Here is a 14702-nt window from a genome sequence, read left to right as displayed (position 1 = left end):
TGTTAATGGTGAAAGAGATAAATGAATTTATAAATGAATGATCTAGAGGATTTTTTTATTTGCTAGTCCAACAACTAGCTATACCTTTCCTGCCTTTAAGCAGTGGATCAGAATGAGATAAGCACAAGGAATGATCAGCCCTCACTCTCCACACACACACACACACACACACACACACACACACACACACACACACACACACACACACACACACACACACACACACACACACACACACACACACACACACACACACACACACACACACGTGTTTCTTAATGAACTGACCAAAACCATAAGCTCAGTACCTAAAAAGAAATGGAATTTTAAGTAAATAAAAGCTGTTAAAATAAATAACTAAATAATCAAAAATAATCCCCACAATGTCACAGTTTTCAGATAAACATATCCTTGTTGAGACATTTATTTCCCTCCAACATATAACACAATCTCCACCCCCCACCCCCAACAACCCCACCCCCACCCTAGCCAACCAACACACACACACACACACACACACACACACACACACACACACACACACACACACACACACACACACACACACACACACACACACACACACACATTCTGACACTGATTGGGCGTAATGAGCAGCTCACTGTCACTGTTGATTTCTAGCATCACTACACTGTCAGAAGGTGGCAGCTATGTATAACCTGATCCTCCTCTCTCTGCACTACTGAAAGAGAAAAAAAAAACCATTTGAACATGTCACACCAGGCAGAAACATATTTAGTGCTTCCTCATTTTAATTTAATACTTCATAATTTCAATTCATATGTCAGAAGAAGAAGTTTCATTAAGATTTGGGAAATAGAGGAACGGTATTTCCTTTATTTATGTGTGAAAAACATGTTGGAACAGTAACATTTGATTTATTCTTGATTTTGATATCATGTAAATGTGAGTTTTGTGATACAAATGAAGTGTTTAAAAGGTTTTGCACATATTTGTCTCTACAACAAGAGCTGCATATTGATTCATAACTTAAATTCAATTCCAAATTTGTCACTTTATGGCATCAAAATGACAGGATAAAAATGGTTTTGGACTCTTTGTTGGCTTCATCATAAAGTCAAATATTTAAACTAAATAAATATATGACATTTTCCTTTACTGATGGAATAATGAGTTCTCCTTTCTAAGCCATAGTTAACTTTTCCCATTATTCTCTATGGTTTTATTTTTTAAGTATAGTATATCATTAATTCTGTAAGGTTAAAATCGAAAACTCAAAGACTGAAGATCTCCGTTCACATGAGCCTTCCAGGTTAACCCTTTGTAATATGCCAGTATTAAGTCTTACTCTGATGCCATGACATAGACGCATATAAATTTGTTTCAGCGTGTAATTATTTTATCTGACAATTTATACACAATTATGTTGACTACTACTTATTTGTTTGGGACAGCAAATAATGAATATGATATAAAACTACTAAAACATAGAGATTTATATTAATAATTATTTTTATAATTAGTATTTAGAATTATAAATCATAGCCTCACCCAGTCAGTACCAAGCCTGAGCCTAGTCCCTTATGCAGCAGATCAGTGACCTCACCTGATACTGAAAGCAAAAAGAAAACATTTGCCTGGAGTGTTCCAACCTTTTATTTATTATATTATATTATATTATATTATATTATATTATATTATATTATATTATATTATATTATATTATATTATATTATTCAAAAAATTTTACTTCAAGGAATCTTTATGTTGAAGATCTCTAGGGAAATGTCTTTTATTGTAGGACCGGCCTCCACTGCAAATTCCTCCTGGGCACGCTCCTGGAAAACGGCACGAGGGTTTACTAAACATCACTGCAGCATTGGCACCAATTATAGTTAATATACATCAAATGGCTTGAGCAGAGGCCTAGGAACAGCCTGATCACTACAATAATACCAACTGTCACTCTGTTAGCTGCTGAGCAGTGCTGCACAAATAATTAGTAGACACTCTGTGAAGGGAACAATATTAAAGTAGCCAAAATGACATGTAAAATACGGGCTCAGATGAAGTGAAAACCAGTAGTCATTTGAACAAGGGAAATAGAAATGTCTTCAGACATGGACCAGGAGACAGGGACAGGTGGCACTGTTTAATAATAAGACCTACATGTTTTGGTGTAAGCAGCAGAATCAGTGTGGTGAACCAAAACACTGAGAATGTTTTGTCTCGGTTTATTAACATCTGTACTTTATTTGGATTTAAACTGAATCTTTAAGTTGTCACTTTTGTCCAGTTTTATTTAAGTATTATTATTGTAAATGATGGTCTCTTCGAAGAAAACAGCATTGCTAAAAACTAACAGTAAACTAGCAAGTTCATGGTGTTTATAAAATCGTGAATGACAATGGTTTTATTATAGAAATAATCTTTCTTTCTTTCTTTCTTTCTTTCTTTCTTTCTTTCTTTCTTTCTTTCTTTCTTTCTTTCTTTCTTGCTTTCTTGCTTGCTTGCTTTCTTGCTTGCTTGCTTTCTTTTCCATGGCTTTATTTTAGCAACCACATGATACAAATTTAGTATTTTTGATAAAAAGAAAAATGATAAAAGCCTTGATGTATGTTGACAAGCCGGCAAAAAAGTACAGAATCCAAACTGGATTAAAGGACATCATTACAGAATTTTACGTTACATTCCATTTAATTTGGATAAAAATTAAAGGATTTCTAGAAATAATTCCTAACATTTCATTTCTGCCAGTATGAAATTGGGCTGGCTTTTTGTTTACCAGGAGCATGTGAGTAGGTGTAAAAGATGTTACCTGCCTTGTGACAGTGACTGATGCTACACACAAGACAGTGTGGTTTTGACACACTAAAAGGTGTGAAGTCAACAGTGTTACAGGAGGATTAGCTCCACTGTTTCATTCAGAGATTTGATTTAAAATTCTGAAAAGTGCTCCTAAGGTTGCCTTTGACATGAGACTTTTATAAATATGTACATTTTCTGTAGTCAGATATTTTAAGATCAGACACTGGTAAGCTGACAGAGGCAGAAATGATGCATGTATGTAAATACTCTCTCTCTCTCTCTCTCTCTCTCTCTCTCTCTCTCTCTCTCACACACACACACACACACACACACACACACACACACACACACACACACACACACACACACACACACACACACACACACACACACACACAGTGTGGCAGACAATCAGGGCACAGCTCGTCTGTGTGAAGCCAGCTGGCTGCGGGGTCCCCGGGAGCTGAGTACTTCTCCCCCACTGAGTGCAATTGAGAATCCAGACCTGGTTTAACTCTTCACACAGCCCACAGCCAGGCCTGGCACACACTGTCAATCTATAGCACTACGACGCTATCAGCTACAATAAGGTTGTGTCTATAGACTCACACACACATACACAAACACGGACAAACACATACAGGGCCATTGAAAATCTCAGCCCCTTCTAGTAGCCATATCTATTCATCAACACTCCCAACACACAATCAAAATCCAGACATATCCTTTGTGCCATCCACACACCTATACTCACATTCACTCACTCAGGACATCCTGTTTGTGAAAAGCACTGCAGGTGCCAGTGTCTGTTTGGGTGCAGTAATTAAACAGAGTGCTAAATCTGACAAGCAGAGAAATGTGCACAGGGTGTGTTCACGCAAGTGGAGCTGACTGAAATGGTTAAAGATGGCTGTCCGGAGAGCAACGTGTAATTGGTGATGATGGGAACGGACACAAGCCACATGAGGCCAACGACAAAGAACTGCCATCGCCACCAACAAAGAGCCAGCGGGAGGCCTGGCCATATGCGCCGGGGCAGGGCAGCTTCAAAGGCAACCAGAGTCTCACTACTCTCCATTTCACACCCAGAGAGCTGTCCCAAAAAATGATATTTCACAGTATCATTACCATTCATCCACAGTGTTTATCCAGGGAAGGTCCATGGAGCTGGGAATTGAGAGAAATACATTGGGGCTTCTATTGAACTGTATGGAGTTAGAAAAGGTTGATGCCAAGGGTGTCTTAAAAACAGGTGACTCAGGTGTGTGTGTGTGTGTGTGTGTGTGTGTGTGTGTGTGTGTGTGTGTGTGTGTGTGTGTGTGTGTGTGTGTGTGTGTGTGTGTGTGTGTGTTAAAGAAACTGCCTGGCCTTAAAAAAAAATCTTCTTGTATTTTCCTTTCCCAGATATTTTGCAAGTTTTTGAATGCAGCATAGCAGTGGGAATCCCTCCAGATTTCTCTTAAGATTTTGTTTATATTTTACCAAGTGTAGTGTTCAGTTCCCCCTAGTGGACATTTCTAGTAACTAACATCTTATTTGGTTATAAGGCCATCATTTTTTTTTTATAAAGGTTTATTTCATTCTTTGTAGTTTTAGTTAATCGTTCATTTTGTTTCACATAAACACAGAATTGTAAAACGTTGTAAACTAATAAATATAACAAAGCTTTACATTAAGTGACACTTAATGCTTTGCCGTTACCATCCTGAAGATACTGGCTCATCACAACAGACAGCATTAAAAGTATTACAAAAAAATTAAAACCTAAACTCAATCACTGAGCAAATGCATTTTTTTCATGCTCTGTGGTAGAGTATATTATAATCTGATTGTGTAGATTAGATGCACTCGTGTAGAAGTTTTTGTAGCATTTAGAATATGCCAGTGCTAAACCCTCTGAGAGCTCATTCTGAGAAAAAAAAAACCAGACAAGGAGAAAGTTTTGAAGTGTTTTTCATGCACTTTTCTCAGCCATGGCTCTGATTTCATGCATTCTGGTGAAAGTTTAAAACCATGACAAGAATCTAAAGTATTTTTGTTTTTTGCCTACATGAACGTGCCCACATCCCCCATTAAGTGTTCACATTTATGCAATCTGGCTTTTTTATATATATATAACTTTTTTCACATTTCCTGTTTTCTGTAACAGATATCTGATTGCGATATCTTATACGATGTACTTCCATGGTTTCATTGTTTTACATCACAAAAACCTGACATTTTAACAGGAGGGTGTAGATTTTTTATATCCATTGTTAAATGCGATACATCTAAATCTGAATCTAAACCTAATATGTGTATCAAAAGAAGCAAAGGCTAAATAGCTCATTATTAACATTTGATAGAAAATGCTCAAATAAAACTACGGCTGTTTGTTTATTTTGTTTTAATGATGAATAGATTTACGATATATATCATGCCATTGTATAAAGTCACCTATTGAGCTTACTGAGCTTTCAGCAAAGATCCAAACTCAAGCAGTGTATTTGCTGAAAGCTCTTTTAAATATGATATGCTATCAAGGATCTTTAATAGAGCTCTAGCTTCAGTATCTTATGTATAATTCCCTCCAAATCAGTTTCACTCTGACCTCCCTCCTCTGAAGAATGAGAATAAAAAGGTCAGATCTCTGAGAAGCGACTTTCATGCGTGTCTCATGCTGGGTCGTCACTTTCAATATCCAAAAACCTTTTCTGTCACAAAGCCATCAACACTGTATACACACTCTCAGGCATGGCATGACATACCAGCAACTTTTCAATGTGGCACCCTGTAATTTCCCCTCTTTTTCACAGAAGGCATGATAAGAGGGTAAGCGATGTAAATCACACACAGAACTACACTGTTCTTTTTGTACTTTTGGGAAACCCAGTAAACTCTCTATGGCTCTAATTCTCCCATTTATTACTTGTTCATTTCTTTCTATTATTACAAAAAAGTACTCAGAGAAACATAAGGAACGATGAACACTTACACAGACGATGGATGTAATAATAAGGTATTCAAATACTCAGAGCTTGAGTTTGTTGAGTGAACCATTCAAGGTCTGTTAGAAAGAAGGAGACGTTCCCTACTGTGTGTGCAAAACATCAGTGTCATTTCATTTTTTTTGCAGTGTTCTTAGAGTGGAGAGATCTTTAACTCTGTGCAGTGAATTAATGGAGCATGAAATCTGCAGGGTGTTAACTTGCAGGTGATGGTGTCTACACAGGACCTGCATGGTGTGACCTAAGTATGCCGTGTCATAACTGCATGTGACTTACGCCAATTAGTGACCTTTTGCTGGTCTAAAGCCATCCACTTCAATTACAACAAACCAGGATGGTAGAAAGCTATGCAATAGACTAGCACTGGACTGGACTACACCTGTATCTACTGTAACTACTGTAACTCTGGCTGCATGCACATGTAACTGGGACTTTTCCTTTAAAATTTAATTGCAGAGAATATGTAAATGCCATTGTATGCATATATAGTTTATACTCAATGGTCAAGATTTTTTTTTTCCTACCTCATGCTATGGAGATATGAGAGTCAAGAGGTATTTAAAAATGGGTTTCTTTAAAAATGTTATATGAAAAAACTAAAGCTTCATTTTTATAATGTACTGATGCCAAGCCTACGATGTGATACAACACAATATAGACATAAATCAGACTACATTTTTATTGTGTAACAATTGTGTAAAGTAAGCTTCTACTCTTAGCTGGTTGCTTATAAATCTAAAATTTTCAGTTGCACATCAGTTGCAGTTCTATATCACATTATGCACAATTTCTTAGCACCAAGTAATCCCATCCTTCATCATTTTTTTTTTTTTTTTGCTTGCTAGAATTTTTATTGGTAGAAATGTTGGCACCTCTGAAATACAAATCTGTATACACACTTGAATACACACAAATTACATCAGCCAAGTGGTATATTTCATTACTACAATATGTTACATATATAGGCGAGTTAAAGGCAAAAACTTAGTAATGTCTGTCTTTGCAATGTGTTGGAATAGCCACTGGAGGGATGGCCACTATTCTTTAATGCTTATGGTGGAGCACAATCTCTTACATGTGGAATCAAAAGCTTATATAGGTGTGCAATTGGGTTTGAGAGCTGACATTGTCATCCTAAAAATCCCACTGGGTAGAAATGTTTCAACATATGATATATGAGGTGATCATCAGATACACACAATGACAGCAAAACACAGCATATCATAATTTTTCTGTGTAATTTGACAGCCAATGTACTTAAATGCCATTTACATTTGAGTAGTAAATGCGTGCAGGTTCAATGCTTATCAGTTGTCTAGTCTTTTGATGTTTTCTCACAACACAGAATAGAGAAGTGTTGAAACCACACACGCTATCACAACTTCATTCCACTACTGAAATCTGTCCAGAGTCATTTCCTTTGTACTCTAACTACATAGAGTCGGTTTAGGTTTCATAGCATTAAAATGAAGAAAAAAGTTGTAAGTTTATAGCCTTCCTTTCCAAACAAAGAAGAAAACAAATAAAATCTTAATTTTTCTGTATGAGATGTGTACTCTATGTAGATATTGATCTTTATCTTTCTTGTTCTGTGGATAATGTGCAAGCACATCTTTACCTCAACATCCTCTGTCTAAATAGGTCAACTTGAGATGGCAGGTGTCTGTGGTTTTTTTCAATGAAAAAAAAAAAGAAAAAACCCCAGATATTTACGAAACACTGTCAAAATCAATAAACTTAAAAAAAAAGCATAATAACACTTCATGGGCACCACATTTAAAACACAATCATATTTAACTTTCAAATCTATTAGAGCCATCAGACCTGTGACCTTTACACTGGGTATGCCCCAATGACCAAATTATAGAAAACGGATTGAAGTCATGAAGCAAACTGGAATTGAAAATAATTTAGTCACGCAAGAGGTTTTAAGCAAAAGAACTGCCTCTCTGTCATTGTGTCTTCAATGAGTGGAGTGTGGAGTATGGAGGTGTGTGTTGCCACTCAAATTTCGCCAACACAGCTCCCACTCTCTTCACAAACCACAAACACAGAGAAGAACATCTGCTGTCGCTGCGATCCATCAAACCTGTTGAATTAACTGTAAGTAAATTTTCCTGCTTCAAGCTTTCAATGATCAATTTTTGATTTTCATATTGTAAATTACTACAGTTAACCATATTGTGTTTTGATAATCTTAGTGTTTTAATAGTATCATTTAAAACGTACACATTTATCAGCTTTTTTAGCAGCTTGAATATTCCATACGATATAATTGTATTGTATTGTAATAAAGTTTTACAGAAAGAATTTTTTTTTCCTTCAAGGAAATGGCCACTCAATCTCCATCAAATGATAGTATCTTCAACGAAACCTGTAATGTGTTCACCTACAAGGATTCAGCTCGGATTCTCTTTCCCATCTTCTACATCATTGTGCTTGTCGTCAGTATATCAGGCAACACCCTGGTCCTGTACATTACAAGCCAGAAGAAGAAGAAGTTCAACTCCACCACACTGTACCTGATCAACTTGGCCATCTCTGATACCCTCTTTACTCTTGCTCTTCCGGGTCGAATCACTTACTACATCCGTGGTTTTGACTGGCCCTTTGGAGATCTTCTCTGCAGGCTCACTGCTGTTATTTTCTATTCAAACACCTACACGGGAATCGCTTTCATGACCTGCATCAGTGCTGATCGCTACCTGGCCATGGTGCATCCACACAGGTGTCTGAAGCTGAGGAGTCTGAAGGTAGTGCGAGGAATTTGCATCCTGGTCTGGGCAATCGTTTTCCTAGAGACATCTCCTATGCTCTTTAGAAGCATGATAAAAGAATGGCAAGGTCAACAAACATGCATGGAGTACTCCAACTTAGATGATTCTTCTAGAACCCCATATGTGCTTTTGCTTGCTTGTTTTGTTGGGTTCTGTTTGCCCCTGGGTCTTATCCTGGGATGCTACAGCCAGATTAATTACAAGCTTTCCAAGACTGCCAAGGAGAACCCTATGACTGGCAAGTCAGGAAAAAGCAGCAGGGCCAAGAACATAATATTACTGATTTTGCTGAGCTTCATGCTGTGCTTCTGCCCCTACCACGTCAATATCATGCAGTTCATGGTGCGCAGACTTCTCTATAAGCCTTCTTGTGAGGAAATGAAGACCTTCAAAATGTCTCTTCAGATCACTGTGTCCATGATGAACATCAACTGTTGCCTGGATCCAGTCATCTACTTTTTTGCAATTAAGACTTACAAGCAGAGAGTAATGAGCCTTTTTAGGGGATACATGCCTGCAACACTCTCCTTAAAGAGCATGCCTGATAACAGCACCAGCAACACTTGAGCAACATCCTATTGAGTAACCAGATCCAATGTTTAATTACTGAAATCCAACAATTTCAAGGGAAAAATATTTTGATAAAGGACTTATGAATAAAGGATTCCACATATGTTTTGTAAGGGACTGACACACTGATGACATTCTATCAACCATTTATTATAAGATAACTGATAAAAATTATCCAAACGAATATCATTTCACTTTCATTCTTTTCTTATGTGAATCTAGGATTCTTTCATTTTCTGTCTTTTTATTGAAAACAACAATACCAAAATCACCATAGTGTTAAGATTCGACCTGTGTGTAGACTGAGGAACAAACAAATCCTTATTATCTTCATAGTATACTCTGAGTTTGTGCTGTGATTTTCTGGAAACTATGGTTTGGCTTGGAGACCTTTAGGAGAAACTATGACTAAGGGACTGCTAATTGATCACCGTTGCCTTGGGAATTATTAAACAAATTAGTATTCAGTGGGTTATTTAAAACAAAATGCAAAATTCTCCAAATACATTTTATGGGAAAATGTTGCCAAGATTTAAAATGTAAATAGTATACAAACAAAAAGAAAAACAAGGTATAATCAGTTTATATACATTTTATATAATATATAATATGTATATTCATCTATATGCCTAGCACCAGAAGTGGAAGTATGAATGAGTCAAAATCCTGTTCACTTAAAATATCAGCAAAACAAAAATAAAATGCTACTATTAACTGTGATAATAAAAAAGTAAATGATGCAACTGTGATGTTAAGTAGGTCAGAGCAGATAATGGATTGACATTGATGTTTATTCAACACAAGAGCCTGTTTGATTCATGTAAAACACACGTTATTGGAGACCTTCAATTTTTGTAAATGAGTACTTTGATGTTTTAAATAAAAAATATTAAAGATTTTTTTTCCCATGGAATTATTATTGTAATTAAATTAGTGTACCAAGTATTTATATACATGCTTAAAGTAATGCTTGAGTACAGTAAAGACGCACAGTTACGCAAATATTTCCAACCTCTGCTTACTGCATCAGCAGAAATCAGTCATACTTTGAGAGGTGCTGAACCTACTGTCTTTTATCATGCGGTGAAGAAACAGCAACCAACAATCTTTTAATTTCTTCAGTCTTTTTCCCCTTCACATTCTTATAAATAATACATTTGCCATTTTACTACTGTAAGAACAATTAACATTTAGTGACATTTCAGAAACTGCACATCAAAACGCAGATTTAACTAGTACTATGAGGCATGGAGGAATAAACCCTCCTCCACAAATTTCTCAAAGAAGGTTGCTCCTCATGCAGATAATGGATCAAAGATCAGCAAACTAGAATGTGTAATATTTTCCAAACCAGTGCTTAACTTTTTTCCAGCTATTTTTCTTTTACACCTTATGAATGCTTGTGAATTAAAAAAAAAACCCTTTGTGTTCTAATATCACCAGATGAATAAAAGAACACAATTGAAAAATTACCCAGGATGTGTTTTTAATGTCATATAGGAGTAATTTGTGAAACACGTTGTTGAAGCGTTTTACTGGAGATAAGCTTTTCGATTTGATTGATGTTTTGTTTGTGTTATTTAATGGATCGGTTCTGCACATAATTAGGCTATTTTTTCAGCAAATTGGATAAAAAAAGACAAAAAAAATGATCGCTACTGACCAATACCAAACAAGATCCAATTTCACTGTTGTTGGTCATTCTGGTATTTAAATCATTGTGATGTTAAGTAACCAAATATCGTTGTAAAACAAACTACATTTTCTTGTATAAGAAAAAAAGCACTTCGGTTGACATTTCTGCTGTTTTGCATCATTCCGCTGTTTTGCAAAATGTGCGAGCGTTCTTTTTTGTTTGATTTGCACAAGATGAGAGAGCAACGGTTAATATTACTAAGAAACTGACAAAATCCATCAAAGCACACAAGTAAAGACTTCACGGAGAGCAGGGAGCAGGCATGTATATATATATATATTACAGTTTGAAGACTGAGGTATGTAGGTGTTAGCACTATGTGCTGGAGCCGAGTTTCTGCTTCCTGTCATATTTTTTCTTAACTCAGCTCTATGACAGGATGGCATGATAACCACAAAACACATGCTGCTCTGTATTTCATACATCCACAATACTATTTATAGGTGTGCAGTTCTAGTAGAAATATGCCAAAACCTAAAAAAAGGAATGTGAAGTTAAGATTTAGAGATAAAATTTAGAGATAACTACAGATTACGGTCTAAAACCTACACAGAAAAATAAGATTATTAAGCAATGTAAAAGTGGCACGAATGTCCTGATTATTCTTCACAGGATCAGCTGTGGAGTATTGAGCTGGCCTTCACACTGGTTACCATAATATATATATATATATATATATATATATATATATATATATATATATATATATATATATATATATATATATATATATATATATTATGGTTATGGTATGGTATATATATATATATATGGTATATATGGTATATATATGGTATTATGGTATATATATTAATGTATTATATAAATTTTTTATTATAGCATATATATATATATGCTATAATAAAAAATGTGCTATTGTTTAACATTCTGTGGTGCACAGCAGTCAGTGTTGTACTTCAATGCTGTGGTTATTTGGCTAACCTCACAACTAAATGTGAAAAGTGCACATTGAAACAGAAAATACAACTCAGGTACAGAACGTTACTTATATACAGAGTACCCCACAGTCTGTATTTGTAGAGGACTGTGTATGCCAACACCTTGACAGTAGTGTCTTCATCGGCGGATGTTCCTGGAGGTCCACAACACTTCCAATCTTTTTGAAGTTGTTGAAAATTGGCAACAGTATTGTGTGTAATATGCTTGCCATCTTTCCTGTTAAAGTTCATTGCAACCAGCTTTGTGATACAGGCATGAGAATGATCTCAATATGTCATACACAGTAAATTTTGCAGTGTTAAAATAACTCTTTAAGAGTTAAATTTAACACTGGACCCGAGTGTATTTGTTCCCACTCAGAATTAGTGATAAAATGACTCTTGACATAGTGTTCAATTTTCAGAGTAAAATTAACTCTGTGTGGAGTAAAAATGTAACACTGCTCGACACTGAATAGAGTTACTGTCATTTAACACTAAATATAAGTATACTATTGTCAAAGTCATTCTTGTTGGCTAGTTGAAAAAAGAACTACAATATAAGCTAGCAATTTTTGAAGTGTTTGTTTCTTTTATATATGGAGATTCCTGGGACAACCTTTAGTTAATAACTAACTAACTAATTGTTGCATGGAAAAACGGTGTTGAAGCCCCAGCACTACCAATGTTGAGCCCTTGAGCAAAGCTCTTATCCCTCACTGTCCAGGTGTACTGTATTATAAATGACCCGTTAACCACTGAACCCAACCACCAAAGTTGGTTAAGTTTCACCATGCTGTAATGTATATGTGACAAAATAAAGATTCTAATCTGTCCTGTGGTTGTTTATTATTCACTTATTCAGTGACTCACAATCACTGTACTTCACTGTCAATTCATTCAACTCAGATTCACAGACATTACTATACTACCTTATACCTCATTTCATTTCATTTCAAGTTGCAGCTACTGTATGGACCTTGTTGTGTTTACTCTAATGTCTGTTTGTCAGGTTAAATGTTTTTGGGATTGGAGTATTTATGTTCTACTGCCTCCGGTGTAATCATCCCTGTGTGCTGTTTTCCATTAAACTGTGTTTGTCAGGCACGTATATTTATAGCTTGGGTTGTGAAGAAATATTATTTCATCACTGTTTCCTGCAGATTCTATATGGCTGTAATGACAATAATAATGTACTTACTTACTTAACTGATGTTCTATTATCTGATAACAGAACACATCAACACATCAAACTCATAACATCCATCCATCCATTTCTGTAGCCTGGAACCTGGAGCTTATCTGGGCATGAAATGAAACACTGTGGCAACCGACTGCAGGGCACAATCGCATACACACTCACACACCCATTCACATGCTACAAACAATTTAGAGATGCCAATAATGTCTTTAGACTGTGGAGGAAACTGGTGTACACATAGAAAACCCCCAAATCACGTGGAGAATATATAAGCCAGGGGTCACCAACGTGCACCTGGTCGCCGTCAAGGAGCACTTTAGTCGCCGAGGTATGTTCTAAAAATAGCACTGGTCAAAATATAGCTCCATCTAAAAAAATTCTTTCAGCAGTTGAATAAAAAACACTTGCATTCATGTAGATTTTAAAATGACGATATTTAATTTAATTTCATTTAATTTGAAAAGATTTAAAACGAAAATGTTTTATGTATATAACGAACTCTGGCCTTTTCTGAAGTCAAATGTCAATATTGCGCGCACGTCATGTCCGACTCCTGACACGAGGAAGCAGTGCAGCAAGGATGAGGAGTTAGTTGTGATTTACCGCCCAAAACATGGCAGAAAAGCAACAGAAAACTTACAATTTTCACAGTGTTTGGGAGGAAGAGTTCTTTTTTACGTCAGTCAAAGAAAATTGTGTGTCTCATTTGCGGGGCAAAGTGGCACAATGTGGTGAGACACTTCAGTACGTGTCACGAAAGTTTCAGTGCACCCACCCGGCAGCAGATTAAGGACAGAAAAAACCCATGAGTTGAATGCAGGCTACATGATAAGTGCAGTAAACACATTTAAAGCCAAGATGAACATTTTCTCTGTGCATTTACAGAGAAAAAAACTACTGCACTTTCTCTCTGTGCAGGCAGTGTTGAATGACAATGATTCTGCATCTGCAGCTATTGATAAAGCTGTACAAAAGTACTCCCAAGTGTTAAACAGACTAGGGCAGGAATTTGAGGACAGGTTTTGTGACTTTGATCAGCTTGAGCCATGTGTGTCATTCGTTACAAATGCTTTCATGCAAATGGAAATGACATGCACTGCTGAGCAACTAAGTGCTCTGTTCAACTTGGATGCTGGACAGAGATAGAAATCCTAACGTCATCCAAAATGACATCCACCTCAAAGCCCATCAGTCTGCATCAAACTTTTTTGTGCCTTGTGGACACAGAAAAGTACAGTGGTGTATGCACAGCAGCTATGAAAGTTGCCTGCCTTTTTGGTTCAACCTATCTCTGTGAATTAGCCTTTTCTAACATGAACATTATTAAGAACAAACACAGAACATGCCTTACTGATGCACATTTACAAGACTCACTCAGACTTGCAGTGTCAATTTATTCACCAGATTACAGTACACTGGCGAGCAGAATGCAGTGCCAGGCTTCCTACTAACAGACATTTACAGACAAAGAAGATAACATGTGTTCATTGAAAACACCATGACATTAAACTAAAAGTGGTGCACAGAAATGTGAAAAATTGTTCAAAAAAAGACTAGATAACTTGTGACTTGATTAATGATTTCCTTGACATTACTTCCTGACTTTCAAATGTTGGAACACATAAACATAAATAAATGTTGCATGTTTAAATATTCCTACCATCATTGTTGTATAAATCATTGTTAATAATTGTGGGGAATAATTAACATTGACATGTGAGCAGTCTCTTCACATATTATTAT

The 14702-nt window shown here is 36.2% G+C and overlaps 1 protein-coding gene across 1 annotated transcript; it reads left to right on the top strand.

Moving 5' to 3' along the window:
• Positions 1-7247: 7247 nt before the first annotated feature.
• Positions 7248-10021, top strand: si:ch211-184m13.4 (uncharacterized protein LOC798560 homolog). The gene is made up of 2 exons (XM_027166045.2): positions 7248-7880; positions 8105-10021. Exon 2 carries the CDS (start codon positions 8108-8110, stop codon positions 9119-9121), a length of 1014 nt encoding a protein of 337 aa, XP_027021846.2. The 5' UTR covers positions 7248-7880; positions 8105-8107; the 3' UTR covers positions 9122-10021.
• Positions 10022-14702: the final 4681 nt, after the last annotated feature.

Source organism: Tachysurus fulvidraco, chromosome 6, assembly GCF_022655615.1.
Source record: "Tachysurus fulvidraco isolate hzauxx_2018 chromosome 6, HZAU_PFXX_2.0, whole genome shotgun sequence".
NCBI classification, from domain to species: Eukaryota; Metazoa; Chordata; class Actinopteri; order Siluriformes; family Bagridae; genus Tachysurus; species Tachysurus fulvidraco.
Note: the sequence above shows the minus strand (reverse complement) of the source record. Positions and strands in the feature narration are given on the sequence as shown.

Bases quoted from the DNA above. Each gene is read 5' to 3' on its own strand.
- si:ch211-184m13.4 (XM_027166045.2), top strand. From the start codon at position 8,108: ATGGCCACTCAATCTCCATCAAATGATAGTATCTTCAACGAAACCTGT.